This window comes from Leptonychotes weddellii, chromosome 13 (assembly GCF_054177405.1).
Source record: "Leptonychotes weddellii isolate Sample4059 chromosome 13, ASM5417740v2, whole genome shotgun sequence".
Taxonomy (NCBI): Eukaryota; Metazoa; Chordata; class Mammalia; order Carnivora; family Phocidae; genus Leptonychotes; species Leptonychotes weddellii.
In genome coordinates this window covers 12,974,484-12,987,281 of record NC_138381.1, presented here as the reverse complement: position 1 = coordinate 12,987,281, position 12,798 = coordinate 12,974,484, and the positions used below count along the sequence as shown (strand labels likewise).

At 32.6% G+C, this 12,798-nt stretch overlaps 1 protein-coding gene across 9 annotated transcripts in view; it reads left to right on the top strand.

Annotated features, from left to right (window-relative positions):
* RELCH (RAB11 binding and LisH domain, coiled-coil and HEAT repeat containing) overlaps positions 1 to 12,798 on the top strand; it is a 110,002-nt gene that overhangs the window by 24,135 nt on the left and 73,069 nt on the right. For all 9 annotated transcript variants that reach the window (XR_014139559.1, XM_081801067.1, XM_081801066.1 and 6 more), the window contains exons 3-8: positions 6,401 to 6,472; positions 6,584 to 6,639; positions 6,741 to 6,854; positions 9,074 to 9,277; positions 9,383 to 9,474; positions 10,057 to 10,341. Coding sequence is in view for 8 of the 9 variants with exons in the window: in XM_081801067.1 (XP_081657193.1) it covers positions 6,401 to 6,472; positions 6,584 to 6,639; positions 6,741 to 6,854; positions 9,074 to 9,277; positions 9,383 to 9,474; positions 10,057 to 10,341 (823 nt within the window). In the remaining variant the exon portion in view is untranslated. The remainder of the gene's footprint in view (positions 1 to 6,400; positions 6,473 to 6,583; positions 6,640 to 6,740; positions 6,855 to 9,073; positions 9,278 to 9,382; positions 9,475 to 10,056; positions 10,342 to 12,798) is intronic.

Below are 12,798 nucleotides of genomic sequence, written 5' to 3'. Positions count from 1 at the left end.
TGATTTTCATTCATTGCTCAAGAATAGAAATATTGAATAATTTTAAATCTCAGATAGTATTGTATGAGTTAGACAAAAAATGATGTAACTATTTTTATTTCAGCAGAAGCTAAGAGAGGATTCAACAGTGTAAATAATAGTGATATCAGTTGAATGGGGAAATCATTGGAAGAGTTTAATGTGGCTCCCTATATCAAATCATGATTTAGTCATAAGCATTATTTATTGACTTGTATCAAACAGTAAATCACATCAGTTTTATCTCAAAATTAACAAATTAGATGGAAATTATTTGAATAATTTTAGGACTAATTTATCCTGCTTATTTTATCATTTGTTAAGTTGCATTATGTTATATAATTATGTTGTATATGTTAGATATTAGATATATTATGTTATATGTTAATATTAAATATATGGTAGTTTATTAGACTAACCAAATATATCTGGTTTTATATATTGTATTACTGTTCAGACGGCTGTATAATTAGAGAGTAACTCTTACCCAAAAGAGATCACATAATTATTTTCTTTCCTTTAATTTCCATTTGAAAACCTAAATTTTAGATTTAATCAGATTTAAGAGGTTCATTATTCTTGTTATTTAGGTATTTTAGTGTTTCTAATTCGGGGAAACATTATTGATATAAAAGCAAAATGTTATAACCAAGCATACCTAAGAATGAAATGTTATAAATACGTGGTGGTTTTGACCTTATATTTTTAATCTAAAGATTATATTCTGTCTCTAGGTTTGGGGAGATAAAGTAATTTTTGATCATTATACAGTGCTAATATGTAAATAAACACTTTTATCTTCATTGGAAAAGGGAAGGAAAATATATATTACTACAAGAGAATTACTCTTTAGCACTCTTGTACCATAGCCTGTAATTGAATCAAATGTGTGATATGTGGGCGAAACTTTATGAAAAAGTTTCAATTAATCACAATTCCCATTTCTAAAAAGATTTGTGGCTCTTTGCTAACCATTGGTAGTAACTTAAAAGCTTATCTAAAGACCAATAATCCAGAAAAGATCCTGTCATCTGTGATTGGATCACCTGTAAACCTCACTAGGAAAGAATAGAAATTTCTTTATTAAATTTTTCTATACCTGTCTTGGGCAGAGGGAGATTATAGATAACACAGGTATTGATTGAGACCATTGTCCCACCACGTAAATGTAGGGTCTGCTCCAACCTTTATTCAGGGGCTGCTGTTTATAAGACAAATAGATACTATGTTTTCAGCATCATTCTTACCATCTTTTTCCCAAATTTAAAAATCTGGTTCTTTTATCAAGTCTTACATAGGTTTTCCTTCAAAGAGGAAAACATCTCTAAATGAACTAATGTTTATTGAGCATCTACTCTGTGTCAGGCACTGTGCTGGGGTGCTTTGTATAAAATATTTAATCTTGTTAACAGTTCTGAAGAGTAGGTCATGGTATCCTTATTTTATGCATCAGGAAACTGAGGCTCACCACGATTGACAGATTTGCCCTCCATATGATTTGCCTCCATATGATAAGGGATCAGGATATGAACACATAAGTTTTTATTCCAGAGCCCACAATATATCTTTTAGTACCAGCCTGTAGCTTTGACCCATCTGTACATTCCTGTGGGTAGATAGCCAAATTGTGTCTTTCCCATACAAGACTATTTCAACATAGTCATTTTCTTTTAAAAGAAGTAAATTTTTAAAAAGCTTTTCATTTTAAATATTTTCCATTTCTGAATTTAGAAGTGTAAATTTTCATATAAAAATGATTTAAAAGGTGGTAGACACCAAACCAAATTCAGCTTAACCTAACTGAACTTTCTGTGTGTTATTAAAGAAATCTAGTGTTACTTGGTGCATGTACAGTGCACCTCTTAAATTTTCAAGTTCTCTTAAAGATAGCAAGGGACATGCATATTCTAAATATTGGGATTGCTATTTTTTAAAAATTTATTTTAGACATTCTGAGCATCTGCTATGTGTTAGGTACTAGATATAGAAACATGAAATAAAGTTTCCACTCTCAAGAAATTTGTCCTGAAAAATGTCTGTATCTGTAATATAAATAAATGTACAGTACTTTAGAAACGGTGGTAAGGACCTTGTTAATTTTGGGACCACCTATAACCCTGTCTCCATTTTACATGATCTGTCTTTTATCATCAGAGTCTCTGAATATCCACTTATTCAATTAATATTTGTTGAGTGTTTATTCAGTACTCAAGGTATTAAGCTGTTCTGTTAACAGTAATCAACAAAATAGACACATGAAGCCTCTATAAAGCTTACATAATCTAGTAGACATTCTAAAATGACTTTCAGATTTTTGCCTGAGAAATAACCTGGCCTGTCCAATGATTAAAAAGCAGCATCAATAGCCCTCTCATCTCTTTGCTATTGGCCTGCAACATACATATCCAGATTCCTGATGTATTTCTCCCCTAGTACAGATATTTGTACGTAGTATAAATTAGTAGGTTTTTTTTGTTTGTTTTTTTGTTTGTTTGTTTTTCTTGTTTTGAGCCTTACTTAAATCTTTATGATTTTAAGTGAGGTAGATGTTCAAACAAGGCTTTAAAGGCAACAAGCTTTTAATATGGCTGAAGGGTGTTATAATTTAGGTGATAAATCATAAAGGTCTGAACTAGGATAATTGCAGAGACAATTGAGATGAACGGTTTTTTAGTAGGGGGTTACTCAAGGGTTGGAATATATGGCTTGGACATTTAATTAATGTGGACTGAGTAAGCACAAGGGATAAGTGAAGAGTAATTTCCAGGTTTCCTGTTTGGGTATCTGCATAGATAGTGGTGCCATTAGTGGAGAGAGGCTGCAGGAGGAAGCAGATTTGAGAGGAAGATGATGAAATTCATATAGATCAAATTCAAAACTTATGAGACACTCAGGTGGGCATGTCCTAGAGATAATTAGGTAGGTCTGTATCTTCGGGAAAATGTTTAAAGATTTTTGAATCTTCGGAGTACTTGTCAAAGTTAAAACCATAAGGCTGGATATCATCCCGGTGGGGTATGTAGGGTAAGAAAAGGGCCAAGATGGTACCCTGAAAAACACCAGCTTTGAGATGAGTGATAGAGGAATCTGTAAGAGAACCTGAGCAGGAAGGACAGTAATAAGATTTTTTTTTTCTTTTAAGGTTTGGGGAAGAGGATTTTTTTCCCCCCACTAAGATGAATATAGAAAACTAAATGTCTATAAATAGAGATTGCTTCTTGCTTCCATTCATTTATTTTTCACTATCTACTCACATGCCTAACAGTTGTATTCCTTTCTGAAGTCTATAATAGGCAGGAAGAAGTCTAAACCCAGGAGGGGTGTTAATGTTACCGTCTTAGGCTTTTAATATCATTTTTAGGAATAGATTTCTATTCTAACTTACAATCTTAAAAGAATTTTCCTATTTCTTAGACCTGTTCCTGGGATAATAAAATAAATATTAAAAAATGGGGAAGTGGTATTTTATTATGAAGTCAAATCACTTTATAGTCAGAAAAAAAAAATCCAGGAAATTCTGACTTGAAAGAAGATGGTTTCATGTCCACTCTGGCAAGGACCTTGACTCAGCCCTGTTGATTTAAACTCTTCAACAATGAACAGAAATAGCAATAAAAAAGTACTTAACTCTGATCAGAGTCATGTCAGTTATGGAAAAAATGTTCCAAAATAATGTTTTGAGTTTTGTGCCAAGATGATCAAAGACTAGCAAATATTTCAAGATAATACAGTGATATATTGATTGGGGCCACAAGGGATTGATATTTTTTTCTGCTTTGAAATTTAACACTTTACCTTTCATGTAAAGGCATGAGAACATGATCTTTAAACACTCAGGTACCTCTGATAGAATACCAATATTCCAACCCCTGTTGGAAAATAACAATTTCAACTAATCTAGAGATGCTCATACTGAAAATCATTAATTATTTTGGTAAGACTGTAATATATAATATTAGAATATACCTACATCTTTGCAGTTATTAGTTTAATTCCAATAAAATTGCCGTCAGTAGGGTTAGACTATTAGTAGAGGATTGAGGTAGTGAAGAGGTGGGTAGTTGGTTCCTACGGTGTTTTTTTGTTTTTGTTTTTTTACATACACATCCTCAAACATTTTTATGAAAAATTAAAATATTCAAAAAATACTTGGAGATTGTTTGGTACAGTGTATCTCTTTACAGGATAATTAATTTTGAGCTTTAATCCAATATTTTTTAATAAAGAAGAGACAAATTCATGTATGTGTGAATATAGCTGTTCAGACCTTTCTTGTGAAACTTTCTCATGTAATTGTAATTACTTGATCATACTGTGCCTTTATAGAGATGTGCTATAGAGCTTCAACGATATGCCTTTGTCTTTTAAAGTCTATATTGTATATTAAGAAACATGCAGCAGAGTGAATTCATTTTGATAAGCACTATCTTTTCAAAGCATTGGTAATTTTTAGTGACATTTGGCAATGTATTTGTAGATGTGCATAAAAATATAAATTCTTGCCGTCTGACATGGGTTTTTCTGGCTTTCTGTGCCTTGATCATTCAATGTTTTGCTCTTAGTCACCTAAACTTTTCACCAATTGAATTTGAGTTTTTCACAGTTTGTGTTTTAACCCTTTTTTTAATTTATTTTTTTTTCATATTTCTATCATTCTGGCGCAGGCATTTCTGATCTGCAATTGTTCTGTAATATGTCTTAGTAAATTGTAAGTGATACTGAAAGCATAATACGTATACTGATTTTACCTAAGGTATGGTTAAATATTTTTAGATCAAAATCAATTACCTAAAGCTTTGAAATTAGAAAAAAAAAAGTAAACCTATTTTGTACTTACACACTGAATGTGTGCAGTCTGACTTTAAACACAAACTCTGTTTCCAGAAGTGTAAGTTTTAGGGAAAATGTTTTAACTTTGTTGCACAGAAATGTTTGCAGATCAGCATTGCTAACTACCAAAAAAGAAATCGTAACATACATGTCATCTGACTTTTGGTTGTGCCTTCCTGTTGCTGCAGTGAAGTTCTGTGCATCAAAATAACTGGCCTTCATGTACTAGATGTGATTCAATTACATCTTCAGTTTTTAATGAAAATATGCAAACTGAGTGAATCCTAATTTTTCCATGTATTTTTATAGCTTTATTGTCTCTGATAGCATCTCATTTGCCATCTTCTTTTTTCTGTTTATTAGTCAATCAGGAAAAAATTGCCATCTTTAAATTTTTTAATTTGCTAGTTGTTATGCAGAACTATTTAAATACCATAATTTTGTTTAATATCCAGTTGTGACAAAGATCACTTAATTTTCCCAGAGCTTTACTTCATGGAAATGGCTTTCCCCCCCACAGCTAAGCTTGCTTTTTCTTCAGAGCAATATTTATATATTTTAAAGAAAGTTCCCAGTTAAGACACATCTAGTTAAATCTTGATCGTGGTGAAACGTTTTAAAGAGCTTTAAAAATGTTTCCTCAGTATTCACGTTTATCTTATCAGTAACAAGAGAAGTCTTTGAGTTTCACTAGTTAGTATCTCTTATCATGAAGAGATTATCTATTTGGAAAGTTATCAGAAACGTTGAAATCCTATTTAATTTTACTTAGTATTCTTAGGTACTATACTTTTAGAATTGTACAAATCATTTACTTTAGGATGGTCTTAAATAGAAATGAAAGAACAAACTGTTTCAACCCTTTGGCTTTAAATGAAACCTAAAACCATAGGAACATTTTTTAAGATATGTATTTAACATATCTATGCTTGTTTGTAGATAACATAACTTTGTTTGTAGAAAAACTTAAAGCCATCCCAACATTTTTAAATATTTAAGCCATGTTTCTTCAATATCTTAATGAAGGGATATATTCACTAATGTTTCTGTATATTGATTTATAACAGTATTCTAGATAATGCATTTAAAAATACTTTTTCTTTTTTAATACTAAGGTTTTCTTTAAGTATATTTGCTTGGACTTGATCTAAATTTTTGTCTTTTCCCCTAAAATTATGTCACCTGAAAATATTCCATTGCATTTTCTTACCTACACTGAGTGAAGTACAAGCATCCAGATTACCAATATTTTTATTTACCTAAATGAGAGTATGCCATAGATTTTATTTTTAAATAGAGCTATTCCCTGTCAGACAGCTAGAACATTTGATCAGCAGTCCCCTGAATTCTAAAACTATGGAAAACATTCACCAGTTTGCTTGCAAACCAACTCTGCTGCATGCGTTCACAAATTTCATAAAGATTGCATGCTTTCTGTTTTCAATACAAATTGTATTTTTTTTTCATACCCATCCTTGCTTTTTATTTTTTAATTTTGTTTCCCTTTTCTTGGTTGGATGCCTGTGTGTGTTTATTCCAAATCCCTGTCCAGTCCTGGAGTTTGAACTACGGAAAGCCAAGGAGACCATTCAGGCCCTCCGAGCCAACCTGACAAAGGCTGCAGGTGGTGTACATAAAACTTTTTTGAGACTTTTTCTACTTTGACAATGTAGAAGTAGCTGAAATATTTTCAAATGTAAAATAGTAAAGTGTTATTTATATTTTCTTCCACCAGAACACGAAGTTCCTTTACAGGAACGAAAAAATTACAAATCAAGTCCTGAAATTCAGGTGGGTGAATGACAGAACTAAAAGTATCTTCCACATAAAATGGTAGCACAAGTATTGAAGGAAGGAAACTTATAGTATTGTATCTTTTATTTTGCCTGTAGGAACCAATCAAACCTCTTGAAAAGAGAGCTCTAAACTTCTTAGTCAATGAATTTTTATTGAAGAATAACTACAAGCTTACATCAATAACCTTTTCAGATGAAAATGATGATCAGGTACAATTTTTTTTTTTTGACAGTGATTTGTTTCCTTTTTAACTTGTAATCTATTTATTTTCTCTTTTATCTAGTTTCTTTAATTTTTTAAGTCCTACATACGGTAAAATTCTGTAACGCTAGTTACCAAACACTTCTCTGCCCATGCAGTCTGGTATTCTTTTGGTCATGCTCCCATCGCCACACTCAATTTTGTCACTGTCTTACTCCCACTACATCTGTATCTCCGCCTTCTAAATCTCTCCGTTTTCATGTCATGCATCTCTCCTACCTACTGCTTTAACTCCTTCCTTATCAATTCTAAATTTATAAGCACTCTCAACTTTCTTTTTAGCTTATCCTCCACCTGCCTCTCCAATATTATCTTTTGCCTATTCATTATAATCTTGCCAAACAGAAGGGCTTGCATCCCCCTCAACATATCTGATTCCTTCAGGGTTTTGTGCTTTTGTTCATTCTTCCCCTTGTCTCTCAAATAATTAGTTCCCTTATCCCTTCATTGCCTTGTGCCTTATAAATACCTAAACCTTTTCCAAGAGAGTGCACAGGTCATCACCTTTCCAAAATCTTTCCTTCTACCTCAAGACAGAAATTGACTCCTTTCTCTGAATTCTTGACAGCTCTTTAATTATAATATCTATAATACTAAGAGTACCTGTTTATGTCCTCACTTGAACTGTGAAAGCCCCTGAGTGGAGACAATATTTTATTCCTTTTTCTAAGCACACAGCAGATATCTAATAAATGTTTGATGAATATAGTTAGATAAATGGACATTTGAATAATATGTGTAATAGTCATTTAATAACTTTTTTAAAAAGCTTAAGTTTGTTTAGTTCTTGTTGTAGGCCAAGCACTGTGTTAAGATCTTAATATACATTTTATTTTATCCTTATAAAAACCCTAAGAGGTGAGTATTATATCCATTATACAGATGACCTGTTTAAGTTTCAAATTAATTTATAACAGTGATAAACAGAGACAGATACGAATTTCATCTTGGGTCCAATTTCTCCAAAGCCCCCATTTTTAATACCTGCCTTATATTTGCCTCAGATTTAAGCCTCAATAATGGGTATTCTCATTATTCAAATAAAGCTTCAAAGGGACACCTGAGTGGCTCAGTGGTTAAGCATCTGCCTTCGGCTCAGGTCATGATCCCAGGGTCCTGGGATCGAGCCCCTCATCGGGCTCCCTGCTCAGCTGGAAGCCTGCTTCTCCCTCTCCCACTCCCCCTGCTTGTGTTCCTTCTCTCGCTTTGTCTCTCTCTCAAATAAATAAAATCTTAAAAAAAAAATAAAGCTTCAAAGGAGTAAGAATGTCACATTTAGAACATTCAAATGAATATGCCATAGTTTCTCAAAGAGGGTTTCCCAAATAAATTATAAATAAATAAGTTACAAGATATCAAATTAATACTAAATTTTGAGGTATTAGAGAAAGAGAATGGTAGGACAATATATTTGTGTGTGATTAATTACTCTGGAATTTTATAAAGCTCTTCAAAAAATCTTTGCTCATGGAATGCTTGAGGTGCTATGCCTTTTTGTACTTTAGTAATAGAATTGTATTAGATTGAATTCAAGAGAATGTTTCATACACAACAAATTGAAGAATAGCCATTTGGATTCTGAAAATTGTAAGAAGCATTTTTAATAATATAAATTAGATTCAAACAGCTATCGCAAGACGGCAAACAGATTAAATTGCTTGCTAACCCACCAGAGATTACACTAAATATATATAGGTTAGAATAATAAAGAAAGGAAGAACAAAATTAATGCCATCAATTAGTTTACTTATAAATAATGGGTAAACTTATGAACTAAGATTTTCTTAATGTAGACATGTTGTATGACTTCATGCAAATATTTATGTTTTACAAGCTTGAAAGTTAACACAATCTTGAAGGTTAAGAGTTTGCATTTTTGAGAGACTTAATAACAAGATTGTATGTGTAACATTTTGACATCTAAGACAGTTAAACCTGTTTACCTAGAATATCAGGAAACTTACAAGAATAATATCATATACAGTGGAAGATGTAAAGTAAGTTTAACAATGATGTTTTCTCACTTGGAACATACACTTTGCATATATAACAAAATTATGATTGTGTTAGGTTTTCAAGATATTAACTATAAGGAATAAAATGAATCTCAAAAATGCAGGATAAAATTTCTTCATAGTTTTTAAAAATATTATTATTTATCTTTTAGGATTTTGAACTCTGGGATGATGTAGGATTAAACATTCCAAAACCTCCAGACTTACTGCAGCTCTACCGAGATTTTGGAAATCATCAAGTGGCTGGGAAAGATCTTGTGGATGTGGCCAGTGGTGTGGAAGAAGATGAATTAGAGGCTCTTACACCAGTTTTAGGCAGCCTTCCTCCAAGCCTTGAAACTCCTCAGATTATAGAGGTGAGCAATATTAACTAACTAGTCAAGTCCACTAGAAGTATTTAAATTGTGTAAAAGCATGCTATGAGATCTTGAGTTTCTGTTTTTCTCCCATTTTGATTTTAGAACTCCTTGCTAGTACAGAAATTAGAAGATAAAATTAGTTTATTAAATAGTGAGAAATGGTCTTTGATGGAGCAAATCAGAAGACTTGAAAGGTTAGTACTTAATCATCATTTCTAAAAAACCTCTGAAAGTTTTTAAAGAAACTGACAGATTATATAAATATATAAAATAATATTTCAGTTGTAAGACAATTTTTCATATTCTAATACTTCTGAAAGAAAGTCTTATAATTGTTTTAAATATTTAATATGTTCTTTTTCCCCAAAATAGTAGTAATCATGTAATTGGTTCCCCATGGTTGTGTCAGTATTAATAAAATAACTCCTTCACACTAATGTTGTAAATATTTCCCACTGATTATTTCATTTAATTCTTATTATAATCCTGTGGGTTAGATGAAATTATTCCCATTGTGCAAATATAGAAAAGAAGGCTAAATGCCAATTCAAAGTTTATAAGGTCATTTTTATGCTTCATTAGTAAGAGTTTGTAGTTATACTTTTAGGTATATGAAGCATTCCTTTATGTAGTACAGAAAAGCTTAAATCAGTTGCCAAACAATTTTCTATTAATATGTTTTACTTTTAATGCATGAAACCTAGTATGAGGCTTATGCTATTGCCAAAGTTTTAAGAATATAGTTGTTCTCTGATAATTTCTCTTTCTTTCTACAGTGAAATGGATTTCCTCAAAAACGAACACTTCACCATCCCAGTAGTTTGTGACTCTGTTCAGCCTTCTTTGGATCATAAGGACTCTGAAGACAGTGGACAAAATCCAGTTATAAATAGCTCAGACAAGCAAAAAGACCAAGATATCCATCTTTCAAAATCAGATGAAGTTGATTCCACTATTCCTAAAGAGAATTTCCCAAATTCTGTCCCCAGGAGAGAAAAAGAAGAAATGCCATCTTCTTCTCCATCAAGTAAAAACATAGTCCATTTTGATAAACCTAACAGGTTAGTATGCAGCCTATGTTTTGAAATGCATCTTTCAGCTATTTAATACCTTGCCAAACTGGAAGAGCTTCATTTCTTATTTTGCAGGTCAGATGTATGAATTTTTACATTTGGCATGAACTTAACACATAGCAAGGTACATGTCTCAAAAACATATCACGAAGTAATTACTAAGTTCAATTACATTAAAGAGAATTAAAACATAAATGGGGTAGCTTCTTCTAGCTTAGCAAAGTACTTAAACCCATAAAATAATATGTATGTTCTGTGTGCTGTAAACTCCTGTAACCAGTGATTTTTTTTTAAAGATTTATTTTATTTGAGAGAGAGAAAGAGAGTGCACATGCACAATCGGGAGAGGCAGAGGAAGAAGGAGAGCGAATATGAAGCAGACTCCCTGAGGAGTGCAGAGCCAATGCAGGGCTCCGTCTCACAATCCTGAGATCACGACCTGAGCCAAAACCAAGAGTCGGACACTCAGCCGACTAGCCACCCAGGCACCCCTAAAGCCAGTGATTTTTACCTTTTCTCTGTTCAGTCATTAACAGACTCAGTAGAAGATTTTGGTACTGCATAGTTACCAATGTAAATAGGGGAATTGTTTCTGCTCCTAGTCCTTTTTCCTGTGTCTGCTTCCATTACTAATACTGTATTATTAGTATTCTCTTGATTCATTTACTTAATTTTTATTGGGTCTGTCTCAGTGATTGAAATCAGATGAGGTAACAGTGGTACTTGCCCTTTAAGATCAGATTTTTCTAGTGGAGAAAAAATATAATTTAAAAAATTTTTAGGTTGTAAATCATTTTAAGAAAGGAATATCTACTGTGTTCTTTTTTATATTTTAGTTCTAAATTCTTTCTGTATCCTAACTTATTTCATCCTCACAAACATTCTGTAGTGCAATTCTGAGCCACAAGTCATACTTCCTCCTTGTATTAAACAGAGGGATATTACACCTAGTGTTGGGATATAATAGGAAAGTATGACTGATTTCTTTTAGACTTAGAGGCACTCATTATTAGTAGGAAGTATTTGATTTTTTTTTTAAAAGCAAATCGAAAGATTTGCTGATGAGCCACAACTTTTTGTATACCTACTAGCCATATTTTTCTTTAGGTATTGGGGAGGTTACAGAGTTGAAAGAGATACGGCCCAGTCTTCAAGTTGCATTTTTTCTAGTATGGATAAGATAGAGTCATAAAAATCTGTTATGATACTCAACAATAATGGCATTTGTAATAGTTCTTTAGTGTTTAGGAGTACTTCCATATATCTCTTTTGGTATGCAAAGCTACTTTCTGGAGAAACGTGGTTGTTAAATTTGTTCAACTAATTTTTTTAGCTCTTAACTATGTGCTAGGCAGTGTTAACAAGGAATATACTGGAAGGCAAAACATGCAGTAATCCCTTCAGTCACAAACATTATAGTATGAGAGAGACCAACAATCAGACAATCATAATAAAGTATGAAAAATAGTAATATAAGAGAAGTTCACCTTGCTTTGGAAACACACAATCAGGGCACCTAAGCTAGTCATCAGAACAGGGAAGTTTTCAGGGAAGAAGTGTCTAACCTGAGGCATGACGACTAAATAGGAGTTAACCAAACAAAGAGGTAGGAGGCAGAGTGTTCCCAGTAATGGAGGATAGCATGTGCTAGGAGAATGCCACACGTTTTGGGGAACTAAGAAGAGTTTAGTAAGGTTTAATCAAAGACTAAGTCATGTAAGCCATGTTAACTCATTTTAGAGAGCTGGGACATGGTAGGTATCTAAGTTTTAGAAAGAATCCTCTAAGGTAGAGGTGATTGGAGGGTAGCAAGACGGGAGGAAAGAAGACTAATAGGGTGTATTTTGGAAGAATCCAGGTAAGAAATGGTTAAGGCCTGACTTGTATTAGAAAGAAGTAAGTAGAATTTAAGATAGTTAGAAGGTAAAAGCTTGATTGGATTTGGGGTGAAATGAAAGGGAAAAATAAAGGCTGATTTGTGGTTTCTGGGTTGGTTGATTAGATGGATCATGGCTGTTCCACTGAAAGAATATGGGAGGAGGAAATAGATGAGCAAATAGACTCAAGCTTTGGTACATTACTCCCTGTGATCATAGAAATCACTGAATGCCACTTTGTAGTGTATACTATACTAAATAACCTCTGTTTTGTAACTTTTAGTGTTAGCTCTTTTCTTTGTGGATTGAACACATAAAGCACAACTCATAGTCATATTTTATGAATACTACTACATAAAAACTAGTGTCGTTTTAGAGATACAAATGTTTTAACCTCGTTTTTTAAACGTAAATAAGCTAATATTTTCAGTTACAAAAAATATATACTTTCTTTACAATATACCGTGAATGTTGACTGAGCCTCTGCTTCATTTATCTTTAATTTTTACCTGTTTTTTGTGGATTTCTAATATTAAGGTTTATCATTATCATTAGAGAGGTCTGCAAA